Below are 21,639 nucleotides of genomic sequence, written 5' to 3'. Positions count from 1 at the left end.
GGTTCTTCAGATGAGTCAGAAAGGACTCAAGAGTTCGTATATTTCCCTTTTGAGACCCCACAAAGTAATAATCTGCCTTCGAGTGTTGCAGCGCCCCCTACAGGCGACGCACCAGAAGACGCAGAGGACCAGAACCCTGGCGGCACCAGAGACGAAGAGGAGGACTCAGATGGGGACATGCCTGCGTTGGAGGAGGATGAGGAAGCTGATGCGGTCACAGAACCAGAGGTCAGGTGCTCGTCCAGAACCAACAGAGGTGTCCCACCATTACGGTTGTCCTACTTTGCAGGGTCGGCGTTTCCACAGGAACCTTCCACTTGGGAAGAGATACAGGAGATGCCAGCTGCAGAAGCCAGTCTCTGGAGGAAGGCCGCGCAGGAGGAGATGGATGCACTGCATCAGAACAAGACCTGGACACTCACTGAGCTGCCTCCCGGTAAGAAGGCCATTGGCAGTAAATGGGTTTTCAAGGTTAAGAAGGGGTCAGAAGGAGAAGTGCAGCACTACAAAGCTAGACTTGTAGCACAGGGATTTTCACAGCGTTTTGGTGAAGACTATGATGAAGTTTTTGCACCAACCATGAGGTACAGCAGCGTAAGAATGCTTTTAAGCATTGCAGCCTCCAAGAAAATGAGAGTGACACACATAGACATTGCTACTGCTTTTCTACATGGGCAGATTTCTGAGGAAATTTACATGAAACAGCCCAAAGGTTTTGTGAAACCACATGAGGCACATTTAGTGTGCAAACTCCAGAAATGACTTTATGGACTTAAGCAGGCTGCTAGAGCCTGGAACCAGAAGTTGCATAAAATGCTGAAGCAACTTGGGTACAAGCAAGGCGACGCTGGCAAGTGCTTGTACAGTAAGTCAAATAATGGACAATTCTCATATATCTTAGCATTTGTTGATGACCTGATTATTGCCACAGCAAGTGAGAAAGACTATACACAGATAGTAAAACACCTTAGCAAAGAGGTGGAAGTCAAGGAGCTAGGAGATGTCCAGTACTACCTCGGGATCCAGGTGGAAAGAGAAGAGGATGGCTCATTTCTTCTCAGCCAAAGACAGAAGATCCACAAGCTGATTGAGCACATGCAGATGCAAGACGCACATCCAGTTGCTACACCGATGGCTACTGACTTCCTGAAGAATCAGCAGGATTTGAAGCAGTTGCCAGACAACAATGACTACAGGTCGGCAATTGGTAAACTTTTGTATTTAGTTACCACATGTAGACCTGACTTAGCTAATGCTGTGGGGATTCTTAGCAGAAAAGTGAATTCTCCCACTGAGCATGATTGGGTAGGTGTAAAGAGGGTGGTGCGATATTTGAAGGTTACCATGAATTGCAAATTAAGGTTACCAACCATCAGAGACCCTAAGTTGGTTGGGTATACTGATGCGGATTGGGCTGGGGATAATGCTGATTATAAATCAACAAGTGGTCATGTTTTTATGTTTGGTGATGGACCTGTTGCATGGGGCAGTTATAAACAGAGCTGTGTAGCATTATCTTCCACAGAATCAGAATACGTTGCAGCAACAGAAGCCTGCAGAGAGATTGCCTGGCTTGATCAACTCATAAAGGACTTTGGGTTGGTGAGAAAAGGGCCTGTCAGCTTGCTAGAGGACAATCAAAGTTGCCTGAAGCTGATGCAGAGTGAGAAGTTCCTGGGCAGAACAAAACACATTGGGGTTAAATACCACTACATACGCCAGATGATCCAGGATGGACTAGTGGAACTATCCTACTGCAGCACCCAAGAGATGACTGCTGACATCCTGATGAAACCCCTACCAAGAGAGAGTTTCCAGAATCTACGTGTCAAGCTGGGACTCTGGGTGGTTGAATAAAGTTGTTTATGTTTTGTGTATGTTGTATTGCCTGAGAAGGGGTATGTGGGATGTAAAACGCAGGAGCAGTCAATGACAACATTCCTAGAGTGTACATGTTAGAACATGGGGAGGGATGTCTGTCTAGCAAGCAGGTAAACTTCCTGGGGACGGACTTCCTCCGCATGTGACCAGAGGTGGGTGTGGCCTCACCTGTGCAGGTAAATGATAAAAGCACAGGGCAGCCAGCCATTCTCTCTCTCTGCCATCTTCCTTCGATGAGGAAACATCTAAGCATGCCCTCTTGGCTCTCAGCCAAGAGAGGAGATAAGGACTATTTTGCTACAAGATAGATTCTGAATGTATGTAACCTTTTTAAGCTGTCTGCCTTCTGGGATCATATTGTGAACAGAATGCGAGTAAACTCTTTTATACTTTTATAAAGATTGTGTCGTGTCTTGTATTTTAAGAGGGAACAAAGGGGAAATTACCAGAGTACCGTATTTTTTGCTCTATAAGACTCACTTTTTTCCTCCTAAAAAGTAAGGGGAAATGTGTGTGCGTCTTATGGAGCGAATGCAGGCTGCGCAGCTATCCCAGAAACCAGAACAGCAAGAGGGAATGCTGCTTTTGCTGCGCAGTGATCGTTCTTGCTGTTCTGGATTCTGGGATTCAGAATAATTTTTTTCTTGTTTCCCTCCTCCAAAAACTAGGTGCGTCTTATGGTCTGGTGCGTCTTATGGAGAGAAAAATACGGTAATTATTATAGAGGTTCTAGCGAACCTGTGCAGACGTTACCGTTGCGAACTTAAAGGGGAATGTCATAAACTCTGCTGATATTTTGGGAATTTGTTAGCACAAATTGGATTAGGATATAATCTCACAATATATCCTCTCCTGCACCCCAGAACATTCCCACAGACTTCCTATGTTCTCTGTGGCTAAGGTAAGGTTACCAGATGTCCCCGTTTCCTGAGGACAGTCCCCGGATTTACAAATCAGTCCCCATACAAAATCCATTGAAGTTGAAACGTGTCCCCGAATTCATTGAAAAAAAAATATTGGTAACCTTAGGCTAAGGGCAGTACTTTTTTTTGAGGCAGAGCGCACCGGAGCACAGTTCCGGCACCTCCCCCCCCCCCAAAAAAAGAAGTGCACTATATATACATATGTAAAAAAATCTATCTCTGCCTGTCCCTTCAGCAGCCGCTGGGCCAGCCTTTCCGAGAGATTTGAACCACCACTACCACTGCTGTCTGAGTTTTCCACCCGCCACCGCCTCATTCTGCTTTACTGCCACCTCCCTCCCTCCTTATTTATTATGGTTTGGTTTTCTCCCCAAGAGGTACTTGTGAGATGTTCTGCTCTAGGTTAAATCATCCCCTTGTCCTCCCCTCCACACACACACACCCACTTCCCCTGCTTTCTCTATCTCCCTCTCGTTCCTGGCTCCCCTTCTCTCTCCCCCCTAGAGGCTGGTTGGCTCTGACTTGGAAGCCCCTGCCCACTCCCTCTGCCCGCCTCTCCCTCCCACCAAGAAACCTGCTGCCACCACCATGATCAGATATTGATGTCTGTGATCACAGCAGCAGCCCGCCATGGAAGGGGTTAAGAGCAGGGGGCTAAGAGCGAGACGGGAGCAAGGCAGGGGAGGGGGGGTAGTTCTAGAGCCTTTTTTTTCTATAAAAAAGCACAGGCACTTCACCAAGCAATACGTGAAGAAGTACTACCTTAGTGCATTGTCAGTCTGCGAATTCCCCAATGGGTTTCTAACTAGAGAAAAATAAAAACTATCCATTTCTTCCATGTCATGCAGAATTTCATACACCTCTATCATGCCCCACCCTTTCCCCCTCAATTATAAAAGCCCCAAATGCTGCAACCCTTTCTCAGAAGACCATTTTCCCACCCCTGCCAATGAGAAAGTGAGGGCTTGCATCATAACACAGATAAAGAGCCTGTGGCCCTCCAGATGTTGATGTTGCTTCAGCAAGCACCAGCCTTAGACTAAGCCTTACGCAGAGGCAGCAGGTCTTAGAGGACTCTAAGCAAGAAAAGCATTTGCATGGAATGCAGGCCCTAGAATACGTTGGCAAGATGAGCCCATGGTACCAGTGCCCCTCTGGAACAAGGATGTCACGCTGCTGCCCCTCAAATGCATCTCCTAGTGGTGCAGCAATAAAACTGCTAGTGCATTTGCAGCATCTGGAATGGTTTCAAACTGGACGGGAGGCATTGCTGAAGCCTCGATTCAAGTCTCCCTGACACTGTCTAAGTAAGTGATGGCTGAAATAGGATGCATCCCTTAAACTGAAGAGTCACAACATACACATTTTTGTAAAGCCATTCCCCCTAATAGAATTCATTTTTTTATGTTCACTTACATATGCATTTGTATGCAGACTTTACCCTACTTTATCCGTTTTCTGAACACATGACTTGACTAGAGAAATGCATTGCCAAATTCCGAAAACTGTGAATTTCAAAAGATGACTGTCTTTCATTATGTGTATTGTCATGGAAAGTGCAAAATAGGGAGGTCCACCTTTAAAGGCAAACTAAATCAAATTTCTCCTATATTCTTGACCTGAGAAATCACTTTACCCTATATATCTCCACTCAGCCACTTCCACATTTCTAAGAACACCATATGGCAGCATTCACACCATGAAACTCATTGTACTCTTTTCTGCATCTGCTAAACCATTTTTGTTTAGGCAAGTTTCTCCAGACATGTGAAACACTAGCAGACATGCACTTTAGTCTGGTTTTTAGCTTATCGTTGATTTCAATCTTTTTTGGAATGGTTAAAGTCATTTTTAACTCTCTCTTTTTTTTAGTGATGTTTGTTTTGTTTTATTATTTATGTAAAACACTGTTGTTTTCTTTCATTCAAGCAGTATACAGATCTTGTGAAATAAGCAACCCATGAAGCTGTAGCAGGTACACAACCGGAGATCATAACGGATTTCAAGTATAGATATAGTTCAAAGATGGGAGCTTCAAGGTGTCCCTCAGCTTTGATCTGTGGCAACAGTGAACCTCTTTGGACACCCACCTTAAGGTGCTCGTAGGAAGGTTTACACAGCCGTGCAACTAATGATCTCAGTGTAATATTTCAGTTCCTTCAGCCACGGCTGACCTCTCCACCCCCAGGAAGAGCTGTGATTCCCAATGTTGGCAAAAAAAGTCCTGCAGAGATGCAAATCACATCCAGCTGCTCCCTTTTGATCCTGCAATCTCTTCCGAATGCTTTGACAGAGCACTTCCTACCCTTGTTATTCCAAACCATGTGACTGTTATTTGACATCAAAGTGTTCATTTACAAGTCTTATCCTGAAAAGCTCAAGTGTGCAAGATGAGACACTGTAAGGGAGAAATTATACCCCGCCGCCGCCACCCGGCACACACACTTTCACATCTTGTAACAGTGCTCATAAACCTCAGTTGTTGTTTTTTTTAAACAGTCTGTTTCTCTTCCAAATTAAAAATACATAGTGCCCTGTAAAGGTGGAAATTCTGCTTTCAAGATTTCACAACCTTTTAAGAAATAGTTCTTGCTCTGCAATTTCATCCAGAGGGGAGCGGGTGCTTGTTACAACAATATGTAAAGTATAAAATGATACAACAGAAAATGAGATTTAACTGAATCTGTTTTTCTCTGCATAGAAAACAGGTATCCATTCTCTGAATGATACAAAAATTGTTCACTGGATAAAAGAAGCATCTATGCTGCTTATGAAAACAAAGCATTCTGCATAGCTCCAAACTTCGCAAGCGTTTACTTCAGCAGAAGCTACTCCAAATAAAACAACAACAAAAACAAACACCAGGTCAGATCTGCTGTCCTTTATGTCTGGAGGAGCAGCCACAGGTCCAGTGACTCAGTTTAGCTCTGTGTTGGTTGAAGAAAAGCTTTCTTTTATCCGTCCTGAATCTTCCAACATTCAGTTTCATTGCATGTCCATGAGCTCTGATGCTGTGAGAGAGGAACTTTTCTCCATCCAGTTTTACCACAATACATCTATTGTATTACCTCTTACTTGCATTTTCTCTAAACTAAAAAGTCTCAAATGTTGCAGCCTTTTTAAACCTGGGTCTCTCTGAAAGGGCTAGAGAGTCACACTTGTTGCTCTGCCTACTTATTACTTCTGGCCCTGCCCACCTTTGGGCTCCAGCCCCACCTATCATGGGCATTCAGTCCTCAGAAAGTTACTTCTGAGGGAAGGGGAAAAGGCTCCACACCCCTGTTTTTACTCTGAAAGTAATACAACACTGAAAACTGAAGAGAACTCCAATCTCAAGTTTGCTAATTGGATTGTGTTTATTCACAAACCTGTTATCCACATTTCTTCTTTCATGGCTTTCCCAAGTAGCATCAGACACAGAACAAGACCTGCTTAGCTTCAGCACAGGAGTTGCATCATTTGCCTTGAACCGAAGGCTGAAATTCAGCTCTACGGGATCAGGGAGATTTCATTCTGTGGTACACGTGAAGATCTGACCAGCTAAATATGGTGTAAGATAAAGGTAAAGGGACCCCTGACCATTAGGTCCAGTTGTGGCTGACTCTGGGGTTGCGGCGCTCATCTCGCTTTATTGGCCGAGGGAGCCGGCGTACAGCTTCCAGGTCATGTGGCCAGCATGACTAAGCTGCTTCTGGCGAACCAGAGCAGCGCACGGAAATGCCGTTTACCTTCCCGCTGGAGCGGTACCTATTTATCTACTGGCACTTGACGTGCTTTCGAACTGCTAGGTTGGCAGGAGCAGGGACCGAGCAACGGCAGCTCATCCCGTTGTGGGGATTCGAACCGCCGACCTTCTGATCGGCAAGTCCTAGGCTCTGTAGTTTAACCCACAGTGATGTACAGATCATTTAATCTAGATGGCTGGTGTTTAAAACTGCTCAGCAGATTTGTCCTATTCCCAGCCTGTAAAGTACAAGTTTACGATTCCAGAGAGGACTTTCTCAAACTGGTGCCTTCAAGATGATTGGGGCTACAACCCTTCAGTCTCAGCCAGCACCACTGAGTAGTCCAAATATTTAGAAGGCGCCAGGTTGGGAAAATGTGTACCAAAGATTTCGTACTACAAAAAATAAAAATAAAGAAAGACTTCTGAAAATATCTACTTGACTTCTTCAGGAGCTGGTAATATGTAGCATATACATTTATATACGTTGTACGTTAATTATTATTTTAAAGTTACATGGCTCCACCTTGTGGCCTGAAGAAAATAATATATATATTTGAGGCTCCCCCAAATGAAAGGGACTGAACACATAACAGAAGAGTGAATCCTCCCACACTGCTAATGATTCCCTCCCCCCCCCCCTTCTTAGGCAGCATTTTCTTCATTCTATAGAAAATCACCAGGGAACCTTTGATCACAGCTCTGTGAGCAAGAGGAGAGCCCCACTCGAAGAAGCATTTCGGGCCCTAATCCGCACGCCAAGGAAACACGTGAGTTGGGCAGCTGTGTGAGTTCAGTGCACCAGTGAGATAAGGCCGGGGCAGACTATCCTCACCTCACCATTTCATGACCCAGGCACCAAATAAAATTATCTCAATAAACAGCAATGAGAAGTATGCTGGTAGATTGCCGGATGTATTGTACAGAATGTCCCTGATGGATAGAGGTTGTGGGCATGTGCCTAGTGAAACAAAGGAAGCTGCCTTATACTGAGTCATGCCATTGGCCACCTAGCTCAGTATTGTCTACAACGACAGGCTGTGGCTCTCCAGGCTTTCATTCAGGTAAGCTTTGTCCTAGCCCCACCTGGATATAAGAACATAAGACGAGTCCTGCTGGATTGGGGCAATGGCCCGTCTAGTCCATTATCCTGTTCTCACAGTGGTCAACCAGGTGCTTGAGGAGAAATATGCAAGCAGGACCTGAACACAAGAGTACTCTCCCCTGTGGTTTTCAATGACTGGTATTCAGAAGCACATGGAGATACAGCAAGGTGGTCCAATGTGCGGCCCCCAAGGCCTTTTTTGGTGGCCCTTGGCAACATTTGACAACCCCAGCCCAGCCCTCAAGCAGAGCCGTCTTTCCCATTGGTCTTAGTGGTTTGTTGCACCAGGGCGCCGGCCTCTCAGGAGCGCCCTCGTGAGTGGGGGAGCTGTGCGGCTTTACCGGCAGCCTCCCCTTTCCCAGCACGCCCGCCAGCTGCGCCCCACCAACTATATGCCTGGAGGGCGTGCAGCTTCCCTCCCAAGCCTCTGCAGAAGGAGAGCGATCCCCACAGAGGCTTAGGATCCCAAGCCTCTGCATCTGCTAAAGACAGCCTTGCTCCCAGTCATTGTCCTCCTTCTGCTTCCTGGCAAAAGGCAGTGTGCAGCCTTCCTAGGCTGCCTTTTCGGGTGCCCTGACGCCAGAGAGCATGTCCTCCAGCACGTTTTCCTGCTTGATCACGGCCACCACGCCGGGGATTGGGGCAGTGGGGGAGGCAGAGGACATTTTCCACTGCCCCCTCCCTTGTTTTGAAGGGACGCCGGAGGGATCTTTGCACCATGGTGCCGGCTATGCTTAAGACGGCCCTGCCCTCAAGCATGGTGCTGGGCTTTGGGAAAGAGACACGGGGCTATAGCAGGGTTCAAGAGTCCTCCTGCCTCCTTCCCAAAGCCTAGTTAGTGCTTTCCCAGCTTTGGGAAGGCAGTGCAAGGGCTGGGGAAAGTGTTCATTAACACACACACACCGGTGCAATAAGGCAGTGTGCACCTGTGGGTTCTGTGTCAAAGTATTATTGTGGCCCACTTGGCATGAAAAGTTGGGCCACCCTGAGACAGAGCTTAGCCATCATGGCTGGTAGCCATGACACTGGTGTCAGGAAAAGATGCCTGGATCTGGTAGGTGCTGGAGAGCATTTTGGGACAAGCCAGGACTATACAAAGAAGAAGGGCTCTGTGTGAACCAGAATGGAAACAGATTGTTGGACATGACAGCCAAAATTCTGGCAGAGCAACTTTCAGAAAACTGACAGTAGATGATGAGTCTCCAGTTCAGGGTAAATCATCCGCAAGGGATGAGGGTTAAATTGTTTAGGATGGTGCAAATGGGAGTGGTGTAGAACTAGGGAATCAGCGTGCACAAGGGGGACATGACAGCAATTCGAGGAGTTCAAAGCACCATAGAACAAAGTGAACATGCCAAAGACTTTTGGAGAGAAAAACACTGTAAATACTGAAAGCATTTATATGCTAATGCTAGAAGCCTCCAAACCAAGATGGGTAAGATGGAGTTCTTGGTTTCAAATGAGAGCATATATATTATAGGCAGAAAGCGAGAATGGAGAACCTACAACTTGCAGGCCAAATGTGTCCCATGAGGCTGCAGTTTTTCCCAGTCCTTGCACTTCCCAAGCACTGGGCATATGGTTTGCAAAACACCTTGCACTGCACTTTCCAAGTGCCCAACAACCAGCTGGCAGTTGAGCACTTATCAAATACTGAGCAAAGGACTTCAACAGGTGGGCAGGATAATGCACATGTCATAACTATGTCAGATGATTGACAGGCGAGCTGTCGGACCTCCCTTCCAAAGTTCCAAGGAAGCAGAAAGTCAGAATAAATATACAGAGTTGTTGTTACTTTTGTTTTACAATGAAGGGATGTAAAAAGTAGGATCCCCACCCCCCTCAAGGAATCACTTCTGGAACCTGTGCTTTGTAACTTTTTCATAAATGCCCTGGAGTTAGGGGCAAGTAGCAAAACAGCCAAGTTTCCTGGTGGCACCAAATTGATCAGGGTGGTCTGAGGAAAAATGAGATTATGAGGAGCTCCAAAAGGAGCTCTCCAAACTGCTCTTTCCCCCAGTAGTTTGCCGTTCGACTAGTGTGCGGCATGCGGTTTCTACAGGAAGCGGTTCAAGACACAGCAGGCGTAGATTGGGCTCTTATTTCCATCAGCTAAGAATAGCTCTCCAGTAGCAAAAAAGATTCCCCGTATTACACACATGCCAGCAGAGCAGAGTACCAACCAACGAACAATAGAATGATCGTGGAACAATAGGAAGGCTTTTGACACATGTCGTGAATGGCTTTGTGATTTGCCAGAGTGCTTTGCATATATATATATATATATATATGCATACACATACACACACACACACACACACACACACACACACACACACACAGTATCAAGGCAGAGAAAGATAGGCACATATGATGTATGGACACCCATAAGTGTGTGCCTGGGTGAGCAATTCAGATCACCCCCATCCCAAGAATGGGGAACCCTGTTCATCCCAAAGGCCATATTCATTTCTGGGCAAACTTCTGAGCTCCATATCTCAGAGATCGGCAGAGCCAGAGACAAGTGGACGCAGCAACAAATGTAAATTCTAACCTTTGTACAGGAGGCTAGTTTCTACACACACTCACTGCTATAACCTCCATCCAGGGAAGCAGGAGGTGTTATCAGAGTCCAAGGACACGCTGACATGTGGCCCCTGGAAGGTTGCCCAGGAGGGAATGTGACCCTCGGGTTGACCTTTTACCCCACCCCTATTTTGCTATACTGTAATGTTCTGTATCACATTATTACATGGAGTGCATTGAAATATGTAGTTCCCCATTTGAAATTCGAACTGGGACAGTCTAGAAAGAGCTGCACCATCCAGCGCCGCTGACCATGCGTCTCAGCTTAAAATCTTGTGGAGCAGGAGCATCCTTGTTAAGATTTGCATGCATTTTGGAGCATGAAAGATTCACAGTTGCTCAAAGACCATCTAGTGCACCATTAGCATTAAATTATTCCCAGTCTAGGCGGAGAGGCAACTCAGTATTTGCTCCATATTTTGGGGTTCCTTGAGCAAAGAAAGAAAGAAATAATAATAATAAAAATTAAATTGCTTGTACTCTCCACACTACAACCCAAGAGAGAGCAAACTTCTCCGCCTCGAACTTCTTCCAACTCACAGACTTGCAAAGAGGAAGGATAAAGATGAGAAGCAACACAAGTGAGGCTGTAGGGATCTCAGAGAATTCAGATGAAAACAAAAAGGGAGTGAAAACTGCAAATGCTCATGATACGCTATTCTATGGGTGGTATGCAACACTAGTCCTACTCAGAGTAGACCTTATGGAATTCCCATATTTACACAAATCTTATGTGCCATTGAATCTAATGCACACCTCTCTTTTCAAAACCTTGAAACCAAAAAAGTATTTGCCAAGTCAGAGGGTGTTTTTCAAGCTTGCAATCGAATCTAATGCACCATCAAATTTAATGCACACCCTAATTTCCGTGACGTAATTTGGCCAAAAAAGGTGCGCATTGCATTTGAGCAGTGCTTTTTTTCAGGGGGGACACAGGGGTACGCATACCCCTAAACATTTCATGAATCTAAACATTGGCCTCATTGAGGGGCAGTATTTCAATATGAGTAGGAAAATGAGAGTACCCCTAAACATTTTTAAAAGAAAAAAAGCACTGCATTTGAGTAAATACGGCAATCATAATGCTCATTAACTTCAGTGGGTATGCTCTGTGCCACCCTAACATTGAATGCTACCCGATGCCCGGAACTAATATCAAACATGTGAATGCAATTTACGTTTGCCATTGTTGTTGATTTCAGTTTGCAAAACCATATGTAATTGATTACAGTCCTCCCTTTGCATTGTGTTTCCTTTGCCCTGAAATGAACAGGGTGGAACAATGTCACGAATTACATAAAGTACATAAGTTGCACAATTTTTCTGCAGCAGACACTGATATGAAAAAGGTTGGCTTTGGTGGAAGATGAACTGCAGCAGAATGGAAACCACGCTGCATGCAATGAATACAGGGCAGAGCAGAAAAAATGTGTTTTGCTATCCTTAGTCAGCAGCACGGCTGCTTCTGGTGCGAAGGCCCTGATAGGTTCCCAGCAGTGCCAGCTCCCAACACTGGCCCTGCATAGGCCAGACAGCCCATAATGTCTTCCCTTTACAAAGAAAATGGACTTTCACATTCACCTTTGTCATGCTTTGGGGAGAATTACTGCAAGAGCCAGTAGAGATAAGCCATCTGCACAAAGGACGCACTGTGCCAGAACTCTCATCCATGACCTTCCCAGGGCAAATGATAAATAAATAAATCACCAGAGAACAAAGCCCCAGAATGCAGGAAATGATTTGTGTGTGTGTGTGTGTGTGTTTAAATATCCTTATGCTACTACTTGGGGAATCGGGCCAAATCTTTTAAACCCAGGTGATTGAAGTTAAAGCATCTGGCGTTTGTGCATGAAAATGAAAGACCTAAATTCATGGGCTGGCTGGTAGAGCGCTTTAATCTGATATATCTGCAACTTCAAAATGACAGTGGGCCCAGGGCTTGCTTAGGTGTGGGGTTGTCAGAGCAAGTCACCAGAGGATTTGTAGGGATAACCACAACTATCTAGATGAGGGAATAATCATTCTAATGCCTATGGCTGGTTTGGGTGTCCATGCATATCACTTAACTTGGGAAATATATTTATTTATTGGCTTGTTGATACATGTTGCACTGAATACAGGTACATGCTGACCCTACATACACATTTGTGTGGAAGAGTGTACACTTGCTGATTTGTACAGCTCAACTACTGTGTATAAAGGTATAGAAATTGTACACCAGTTGCACATTGCATGTGAATAACTGTACGAGTATACAGATCAATTATTTTGTGCAGAGGTACACAGACTGCTCATGCATTGTTTGTAATATGTGGACAAGATTATGGCCTGAGGGTTCTGAACCACATATAACTGGTTCAGATATGGGTGTCCATCACCTGTCAATGGTTACATAAAGTTATGTGGTACATGTGTGTGAGAGAGAAAGAAAGAAAGAGAACAAATCGAAAGTTCCTATCACCCCATGATCTCAAACGCAAAGCTTTTCAGCCAAGTCAGTTCACAAGTTCGGCCATCAGACATCAAATGCACAGGAATCATATGCAGGGCAAGCAAGTGATGTCCTCCTTGTGTGAATGGCACATGACAAATGTGCCAAACACTCTTCAGTTTCAGAACGTGAACATTATCTTGCATTTGTAACCAGAAACATAAGCAAGTGTAAGTAAACTTGAACAAAGCAAGTTTTCTGACTGGAAACTGTTTTCTGGGCCCTAAAACATAAGCTCTAGGAGGCTAGTTCCATCCCTTGCAATTCTAATTTATACATATCGAAACTCACTATATAAAACATTATTGTAAAGGTTTGCAAAAGCAGGCCCATTTAGCTCATTGACTCATCTAGCTCCATTAGGTCCATCCAGCATTTCCAAGCCCTACTCAGAGATACTGGGGATTGAACCTGGGACCTTCTGCATGCAAAGCAGATGCTCTCCCACCAAGCTATGGGGAATGCACATTCACCTGTCCCCTTTGAGTTCTATTTTCTGCTGCAACTTTCAGTGAGTCAGCTTACATTGTGCAGGGCATATCTAAAAAGTCTACCTTCTGCTTGAGAACTTCTGCTTATATTGGTCCACTCTGAATCAGCGCGCACGGCTACAGGTATTCTGTGCTATGAACTTTTGCAATACCACTCCAAATCCTGTTGCAGACATTCCTTTAACATACTTTGCCTATATTAAAGGTAAAGGTAAAGGGACTCCTGACCATTAGGTCCAGTCGTGGCCGACTCTGGGGTTGCGGCGCTCATCTCACTTTATTGGCCAAGGGAGCTGGCGTACAGCTTCCGGGTCATGTGGCCAGCATGACTAAGCTGCTTCTGGCAAACGAGAGCAGCGCACGGAAATGCTGTTTACCTTCCCGCCAGAGCAGTACCTATTTATCTACTTGCACTTTGATGTGCTTTCGAACTGCTAGGTTGGCAGGAGCAGGGACCGAGCAACGGGAGCTCACCCTGTCGCGGGGATTCGAACTGCCGACCTTCTGATCGGCAAGTCCTAGGCTCTGTGGTTTAACCCACAGCGCCACCCGCGTCCCTATATTGCCTATATTGCTCTGTGTTTATTGCATGTTGACTAAAACTCAATAAAAATCATTTATTGAAAAGCAAGAAGTATGTTTAGCTACTGTTTTATAATCTGGCAACCAAGTGGTCCAGGCATCATATCATCGCTGTGTCTTCTGTTGCTGGTTCCCTTGTAGCCAAACGTCTACCCCAGTCTTGCCAAAAGTTCTCCATCTGTTTGCCATGCTCTCTGTTCCTCCAGCATGGAACTGGCAGATTCCCAAAGATGGAGTTACTCCAGCAAGCATGCAGAAGGCATCTTGTTGTCAAAAGCAAGTCCAAGTAGACAGACACTAGAAGGACTGGGCCTCCTGTGTGTACACAGCCTTATATAAACCAGTCCCTTGAACTATCTTGCTGAGCATCACCTACTCTGACTGGCAGCAGTTCTCTGGGGCTTCAGACAAGGCACATACCCAGCCCTACCTGGAAATGTTGTGGACTGAACCTGGGACCTTTGGAATACAAGGCAGAAGCTCTACCACTGAGCAACAGCTCCTCTCCTTAAGGAGAAGCACCTTTATCCAGTGCCAGATTTACGTATAAGCTAAACAAGCTATAGCTTAGGGCCCCACTCTCTTGAGGGCCCCCCAAAAATTTTAAGGAAAAAAAACCTGGATCTACGTTTCCAGAATATAAGACAAAAAAGAAATAAAATAAAACCTACAAACAGCAACAGTGTTTTGTGTTGTGTAGGCTCCTATGATGTAAGTAATGGGCCCCGCCTGCTAGCCTGCTCCCTAAAATATCCCTGGTTTGCTCATTATGAGTCTTTGTAAACTGTGTTTCTAAAGGAACTTTTGTTATTGCCAAATGCCAATGTGTTTGCATTATTAAGTTTGTTATGAATAAAAAAATCATTTTAAGTTAGAGCTTAATAATTATTTCACTATTAATATACTTCTTAATTGTATTTCAGTTCAACAATTACTTTGATAAAATACATATTTTGTTTTGTGCAAATGGCTTTAAATACCTATTAGGTCCATAAATAACCATATAGCATATATTCAACACACAAAAACAGTGACAATTTGTTTTTGACAAAAGACAGCTGGACATATAAAGGGCCCCATTACCTTCAGTAGCTTAGGGCCTCATGAAACCTAAATCCAACCCTGCCTTTATCCCTTTTATCTGTTGACTGGATGAAATCTGAACTGTCTTAATTCGTTGCTCTGCACCTGGTTGCGCTGTGACAAATTTGCACAGCTGTCAAATCATGCAACTCTGCACAACCGCCTAGTCCTCATGGTTCCCTGCAGTTTCTGCACTGAAGGGGAGTTCTTGTTCAAGTGGAATGGCAGCAGGGAGGCATGTCCCTGAAACAGACTGCACACACACAACACATTTAAAGCACCCCACAAGAAAAACGTCACCAAAAAACCCCATGAGAACTATGGTTTCTTGAGGGTGCTGTGAAGTGTAGCTCTGTGAGGGGCAAACTACAGTTCCCAGGATTATTAGCCAGGAGGCTGGCAGATGTGTTTTCCATGTATGGTGTGTATGCAGCCACAGATACAAAGCCATGCAAATGGAATCTTAAATTACAGGGCTGGTCCAGCAGTGGTGAACAAATGGGTGCATGAGCTGTTGGGTGAGCCACAGCTATTAGCCCTGATGGCTAATTGGAATTAAGACGCAGCATGTACTGAACACCAGTTGCTGAGAGGGTCCAGCAGGGGAATGACGTGGGAAGGAGGAGGGTGGGCTAGATGGGTCCTTGATGTGATCCAGCAAACCCCTTTCTATGTGTGTCAGAGAAGCTTGGAAATCACAAGAAGTTCATCCAAATTTAAATACAGCAAGGCGGAAAAGTTTGGATAGGCCAGGGGTTCCCAAATCTGCACATACACACACCAGACCACCTGCAAATTGTCAAGGGTCTTGGCAGACCACTTGGAATATATATATATTCTACCTGTTGTAGCAATTGCAATGCCCTGTATTAGATTTTAATTTGCATTTTTATTCCCCGTTTATCTTCTATATAGTATTGGATTGCATTGCAATTCAAATCCAATAGAATTCTATAGAATTCAAATGGCAATTGTTTTTTAGAGACACACCACAGGCCACATGCATGAAGCTTGTGCACCACTGGTGATTTGGCAGACCACATTTTAGGAGCCCCTGGGGTAGTAATTTCTGTACACAGCCCTACACTGATCACTGGGTGACTGGATTTGATCCACTCTCAAAATAAGTCAAGCTTCTCTGGGACAGCCAGGGTGGATGGGTGCATGGGTGCACACCTATTTCACAAAAACAAAGTTCTGATTTAGCAGCCCTTCTGTATTTTCTTTAGGATAGATCTACCACATCAATCAGGGACGCGGGTGGTGCTGTGGGTTAAACTACAGAGCCTAGGACTTGCCGATCAGAAGGTTGGTGGTTCGAATACCTGCGACGGGGTGAGCTCCCGTTGCTCGGTCCCTGCTCCTGTCAACCTAGCAGTTTGAAAGCATGTCAAAGTGCAAGTAAATAAATAGGTACCGCTCTGATGGGAAGGTAAACGGCGTTTCCGTGCACTACTCTGGTTTGCCAGAAGTGGCTTAGTCATGTTGGCCACATGACCTGGAAGCTGTACGCCGGCTCCCTCGGCCAATAAAGCAAGATGAGCGCCGCAACCCCAGAGTCAGCCACGACTGGACCTAATGGTCAAGGGTCCCTTTACCTTTACTACTACAACAATCACTAGAGGATTGTTGCACCCCAAGTGATGGCTATGCAAAAGTAGTGGATCTGGGTTCAAATCCTACTTAACATACTGGTTAAGCTTGGGCTGATCACTCACTCAGCCTAACCCACCTCACAGGGTTGTTGTGTGAACAAAGGAGAATAGACCTCTCTACACTGTATTGAGCTCCTTGGAGGAAGGAAGGGATAAAAATGTAATCATTAATATAACGATCATCAAAAGCAATCTGAGTATTTGTTTCATGACCCAAAAAACACAATTCTCTTTGAAAGCACAGCAGATCACCCATTCAGAGTCATCAGGCAATGAGACACTGACTAGAGTGCATTGAATGAATCAGCCCCAAGATGCTGGGAAATTTTAAAGTCCTGGATCTGTATAGAAATGTTCGTCATAGTCAGTTTGTAACTCAGCTCCCTCTTTCATAGTCAAGGAAAACAGAAGTGCTTAAAACAGCTTGCCCTTTCCACCAACTGCTCCCAGTACACTCCCCTTTAATCTGCAAAGAGTTCCATACTGCAATCCTAAACACAAGCTGTAGTCCTTAACACACTTATCAGTGGGGTAAGACTCAGTGGGAATCACTACTATGTTGCTGAGCTTCATCGAACTTAGCGGGTCTCACTTCTGAGTAAACAGGCATAGGATGACACTTTCAAGTCGTAACCCCTTGCACCTTTCAAGTAAAACACGCATCAACTGGGACTGTCAAGGTTAGATCCTATAATAAATAATAATAAATTTTTATTTATACACCGCCCTCCCCGGCTCAAGGCAGCTAACACTGAATATAAATACAGTAACAACATTAAAACACACACAAAAAAAACAGTTGATTAAAATATAAGTTAGAATACAGTTTAAAATGCACAGTTAGCAGTAGTACAAGGAGCATGATGTGCTGGATTCAAATTTCTACTCATCCAGTGAAGTTCTAGAAGATCCCAAGCCAACCCTGTCACTTAATATAATTTTTTTTTAAGAAAGAGGAGGTGGTGGTGTTTACTTCCTTGACACTGTTTGGAAGAAGGGAAAGGAAGAGGTGTGAAGGATAAGCAAATAGAAGAACTCGAGGCTTGTTTGTTGTCGTCTAAGTAAGCAACCGTGTTTCAGATCAGGGTGCCCCCATGTTCTTTACTACGGCCACCCTCACAACAACCCTAGAAGGTAGGTCGCTGCTACTTCCCTTCTCCTGGTAGGAACTGAGGGTGGGAGCATGAGACTTGCTATGGGCCTTCGTGTGCATCGCAGGAGGGCACAGTGGGACAAGAAGCTGCCTTCCACTCCCTGGCTCCGGAACCCCAAACCTTCTCCTAACCATTCGCGTAAAACTTCCACAGGCTAGTCAGATCGGTTATGCTATGGAGAAACACAAAGATGCAGAAGAGAAGATCGTATGTGTACAAGTGTGTGTGTGTGTGTGTGTGTGTGAGAGAGAGAGAGAGAGAGAGAGAGAGAGAGAGAGAGAAGAGACTTCTCTTACCTCCTCCGTTTTTATAGCAGAGATAGGGAAATCTCCACACGTTGGCCAGATCTACCGAGAACCCGATGACCGAGAGGAGGAAGTCGATCTTCTTGCCCCACGTCTCCCGCTCAGGCTCCGCGGCGGTGGGACTGTAGCGCGGGCTGCGGGTCTCTAGAAGGTTGCTGCTGGTGTACTGTACGCCGTTCTGCTCTTTCACCAGGAGAAGCTCCACGTCCTTCTTTTGGAGTGGCGGGTCAGAGCAGTCCCGCAAGGGCGCCACCGCCGAGTCCCTCTGCTCGGGCTGGCTCAGGGACTTGGTCATTGTCGCCTTGAGACGTCCAAGAGGAGAGAGAAAGAGGGAGGGGGAAAGACACACACACACACCGAGAGAGAAAGAGAAGCTCAGCGTGGGAGAGCGGAGGGGCGAAGCGCGAGTGGGAGGCGAGGCAGACTGGCAAGAAGTGGGAGCGAACGGAAGCGCCCCCTTCGTCTTCTCCCCCGGAGCGCGCAAGGGCGCTCTTGGCGAGGGCTCTCCAAGAGCGCAGCGCAAAAACGCGCCTCGGAGAAAGGAGGCGGTGAGGGAGGAGGGCATGCAAATGAGGCGGGTGTGTGAGGAAAAATGGAAAAAGCAGCGATTCGCTTTCCTGACACCCTTCCCCAGTTTTTTTATTATTAATTAAAAACAAAAAGCAAAACCCTAGCTCGCCTCCTCCACCTCGGGGGCCAAACTAAACCGGCCCCTGATTCCAGGCGGCGCCGCCGTGCACCGTCTGCGCCTTCTTCTTCTCGCCAACGGAGCGGACCCTCCTCCTTGTCGCCCATCCCTGCTCCGCACCAAGCAGATGGCCACGGAAGGGCACAAGGCAACGGTACTCCTGGGATTCGGAGTAACTCTCCCGCCTCTGTTAGCTTCCCACCCTCAAATGGGGACTCACCGCTTTACCCAAGGCGCATAGTCGCACGTCGAGGCGGAGAGGGGAGGAAAGGGATGTTGCTCATATTGCTCACCTAAGCTAAGTGCCAGAGAGAGAGATTCTTTAGGCACACAGATAGAATGTTCAGCGTGGATTCTAGAATCGTGGACATCGATTAATAGACACAATTCGGACTGCCTACTCTTGCCTTCAGACGAGATTCCCCCCCGCCCCCGTTGCTCAAGGATATCTCGTTGCCTCCCAGTCCCAGCCCACACACTTCTGCACACTTCTTACTGCACACTTCTTCTAGATCAGGGATGGGGCACCTGCAGCCCTCCAGCTGTGGTTGGACTCCAACTCCCATCAGCCCCAGCCAGCATGGTCAATGGTCAGGATAGTAGTTGACATCCAGCAACACTTGGAAGCAGGAGTGCCAACTTGGCCCCATGACCATGGGTGCCCGGGGCTGTGGGTGCCGACAGGTCTTTGGTTTTAAATTACCTGTGGCCTCCTTCAGGGAGTGGGATGATTTTGTCCTGCCTTTTCATAAATTCGAAAGTGTCTTTAGCTTTTACTTTGTTTTGGTTTTATGCTGGTTTTATGGTATGTGCTATTTTTGTAAGTTGCTTTTGAGTTACTTTTTTAAAAGTGACCAATCAATAAATAATTATGATAATTACTATTTCAGAATCGCTGCTCCATTTGCTCCATTTGGAGCAAATGCTCGATCCTCAAGTAACGGCACAGTTAGGAAATTGTGGAAGAAGGGCGGCATCTCTATGGAGAGAAATCAGCATTGCTGTTCCCAAGAGTCACAGTTTACAATGCAACACTGCCAGTCTTGGGATAGGGCCATCCATGCATGCCTTGTGTGTTTATTTGTTTGCCTGTGGTTACTTTAAAAATGTTTATGCTGCCCTTTAATTGCAGAAATAAAAAGAAAAATATTCTCAGGGCAGCTTACACACACACAAAGCAAACATAGTAACTGTTGTTGGCATCTGTCTGTCTCGAGAGACAATGGATTAAGTCAAACCGCTGCATTAGCAGCACTTAAGTCAGGGGTAGGAAACCTAAGGCCCATGGACCACAAGGGTCATTTAACTGGCCCACGAGCTGTCCCCGAACCAAGCCGCCCGCTCTGCGAGTCCTCACACACTGCACTAAACTGGTGCGGCGCAGCGCGGGAACTCACTTCCACGGTGCTGGAAATTGCACCTGCGCAGATGCCAGTAATCGTGGGCGCGCTTGCTCACACATGCGCACAATCCGGCCCACAGAGGGATCTCCGCTGGAGTGAACCAGCCCAGGCGAGATAAACCTTGCCGACCCCTGACTTAAGTGATCTACCCAGGGGGCAAGCATGGACAGTGAGTATGGAGGTCCTGGGCTGCTCAGACGACAATACCTGGCTCTCTGCCTCACTGATGTGGTCCAAAGAAAAGCAGAGCAATACATCTGGCACCAGCTTGGCTGCAGCATTTGCCAGAAGGAGGCATACAAGGTGCCATCCAACAGTCTTAAGGATTCCACTCTGGATTTGTGTAGGGTTTACTCCTTAGCATTTTCTTCTCTTGAAGATATCCCACAAGGCAGCGGAGGTTTAGGATCAGAGTTTCCCTTCTCCTAGATGGGCTACCTTCCTAGATTAATTAGCCTCATCTGCCCCTCACTTCCCTCTACAGCACATTCAGAAACTGTCTTCTTGACCATTGAACCCATTATTGGTCTCATCCACTCAACCCACCAGAGCCTGTCTTTGCATGCACGGGAAGTCCCTGACTCGCCAAGTGTTTTGAGACCAATTGGCTACCCTCACCTGATTTTGCCAGCTAGTCAAAGCCATTCTTGGGGTGTGGCCACTGTCACATGCTGACAGCTTTTAGGAGGCACAGGTGAGAGCTGAATGCAATGCGGAGACCAAAGTTGGACAAATTACCCCAGAAGGAGCACAACATGTCCTCCACCAGAAGTACTACCCCTCCCCAAACAACAAAATCAAAACATAGTCCAGAGGGTGGCTTTAATTCCTTCTGGAATAGTTATGTCATGTCAGAATGAATGGGCAAATATGTCGATTTCAGTTTCTCTTAGTGTCTCATTTTTCAAACCTTCAGTTCAGTTCTACACATTTCCACATCGGTTTGCTTTAAAAAAACAAAAAACAAAAAGTCCTAATGAAAACCCATCAGCAGTTTAGTGTAACTTTCTCCTACTATATACAATTTTTTTGGATTGCAATCTTGCCTAATGGAATATTTGGCAAGTAATTTCCCCTAGTATGATGCATCTTCATGTGTTATTTTCAGCAATATGTGCATTTTTACACACACTTTCCCCCAGTACATGCATTTTCACACCGCCTCCCAAAATATGGCGAAGAGTGAAGTCTAAAAGAAAGCTGCATTTTGGCTTGTATATTGCTTTGAGAAGTTATCGTCATCTTTAAATGAGATCTGAAGTGAATTCCTCTCCCTGCTCCATCCCGTCATAGTCTTCATCCAATGTAGTTCTTCCCGTGTTTTTAGCAGACATCTGTCTGTCTGTCTGTCTCTCTTTCACACACACACATTCTCAAGCTCAAACCGCAATCCAATAGTGGTCCAATTTGTGCTATAAAATGTTTGCCTTTGTTCCACTTATTGGAGTGAAGGGTGAAGAATAAAAACAAGCAAAATTCAGCTTCGAATCAGAGAGTAGGAAACAACAAAGGACAGGGAAATCAGTTTCAATAATGCATTAAAAAAATAATGTCTGCCTAACCAATCT

At 45.8% G+C, this 21,639-nt stretch overlaps 1 protein-coding gene across 1 annotated transcript in view; it reads right to left on the bottom strand.

Annotated features, from left to right (window-relative positions):
• Positions 1-18,992, bottom strand: part of SLC6A2 (solute carrier family 6 member 2) — a 59,249-nt gene extending 40,257 nt beyond the window's left edge. Inside the window, exons 1-2 of the mRNA XM_081016583.1 lie at positions 18,889-18,992; positions 17,972-18,281 (exon numbers count right to left, since the gene is read on the bottom strand). Coding sequence (XP_080872709.1) covers positions 17,972-18,275 — 304 coding nt within the window. The 5' untranslated portion in view covers positions 18,276-18,281; positions 18,889-18,992. The remainder of the gene's footprint in view (positions 1-17,971; positions 18,282-18,888) is intronic.
• Positions 18,993-21,639: the final 2,647 nt, after the last annotated feature.

Source organism: Podarcis pityusensis (genome assembly GCF_964106645.2).
Source record: "Podarcis pityusensis genome assembly, chromosome: 8".
Classification (NCBI taxonomy): domain Eukaryota; kingdom Metazoa; phylum Chordata; class Lepidosauria; order Squamata; family Lacertidae; genus Podarcis; species Podarcis pityusensis.
This window is presented reverse-complemented; position numbering and strand designations above follow the sequence as displayed.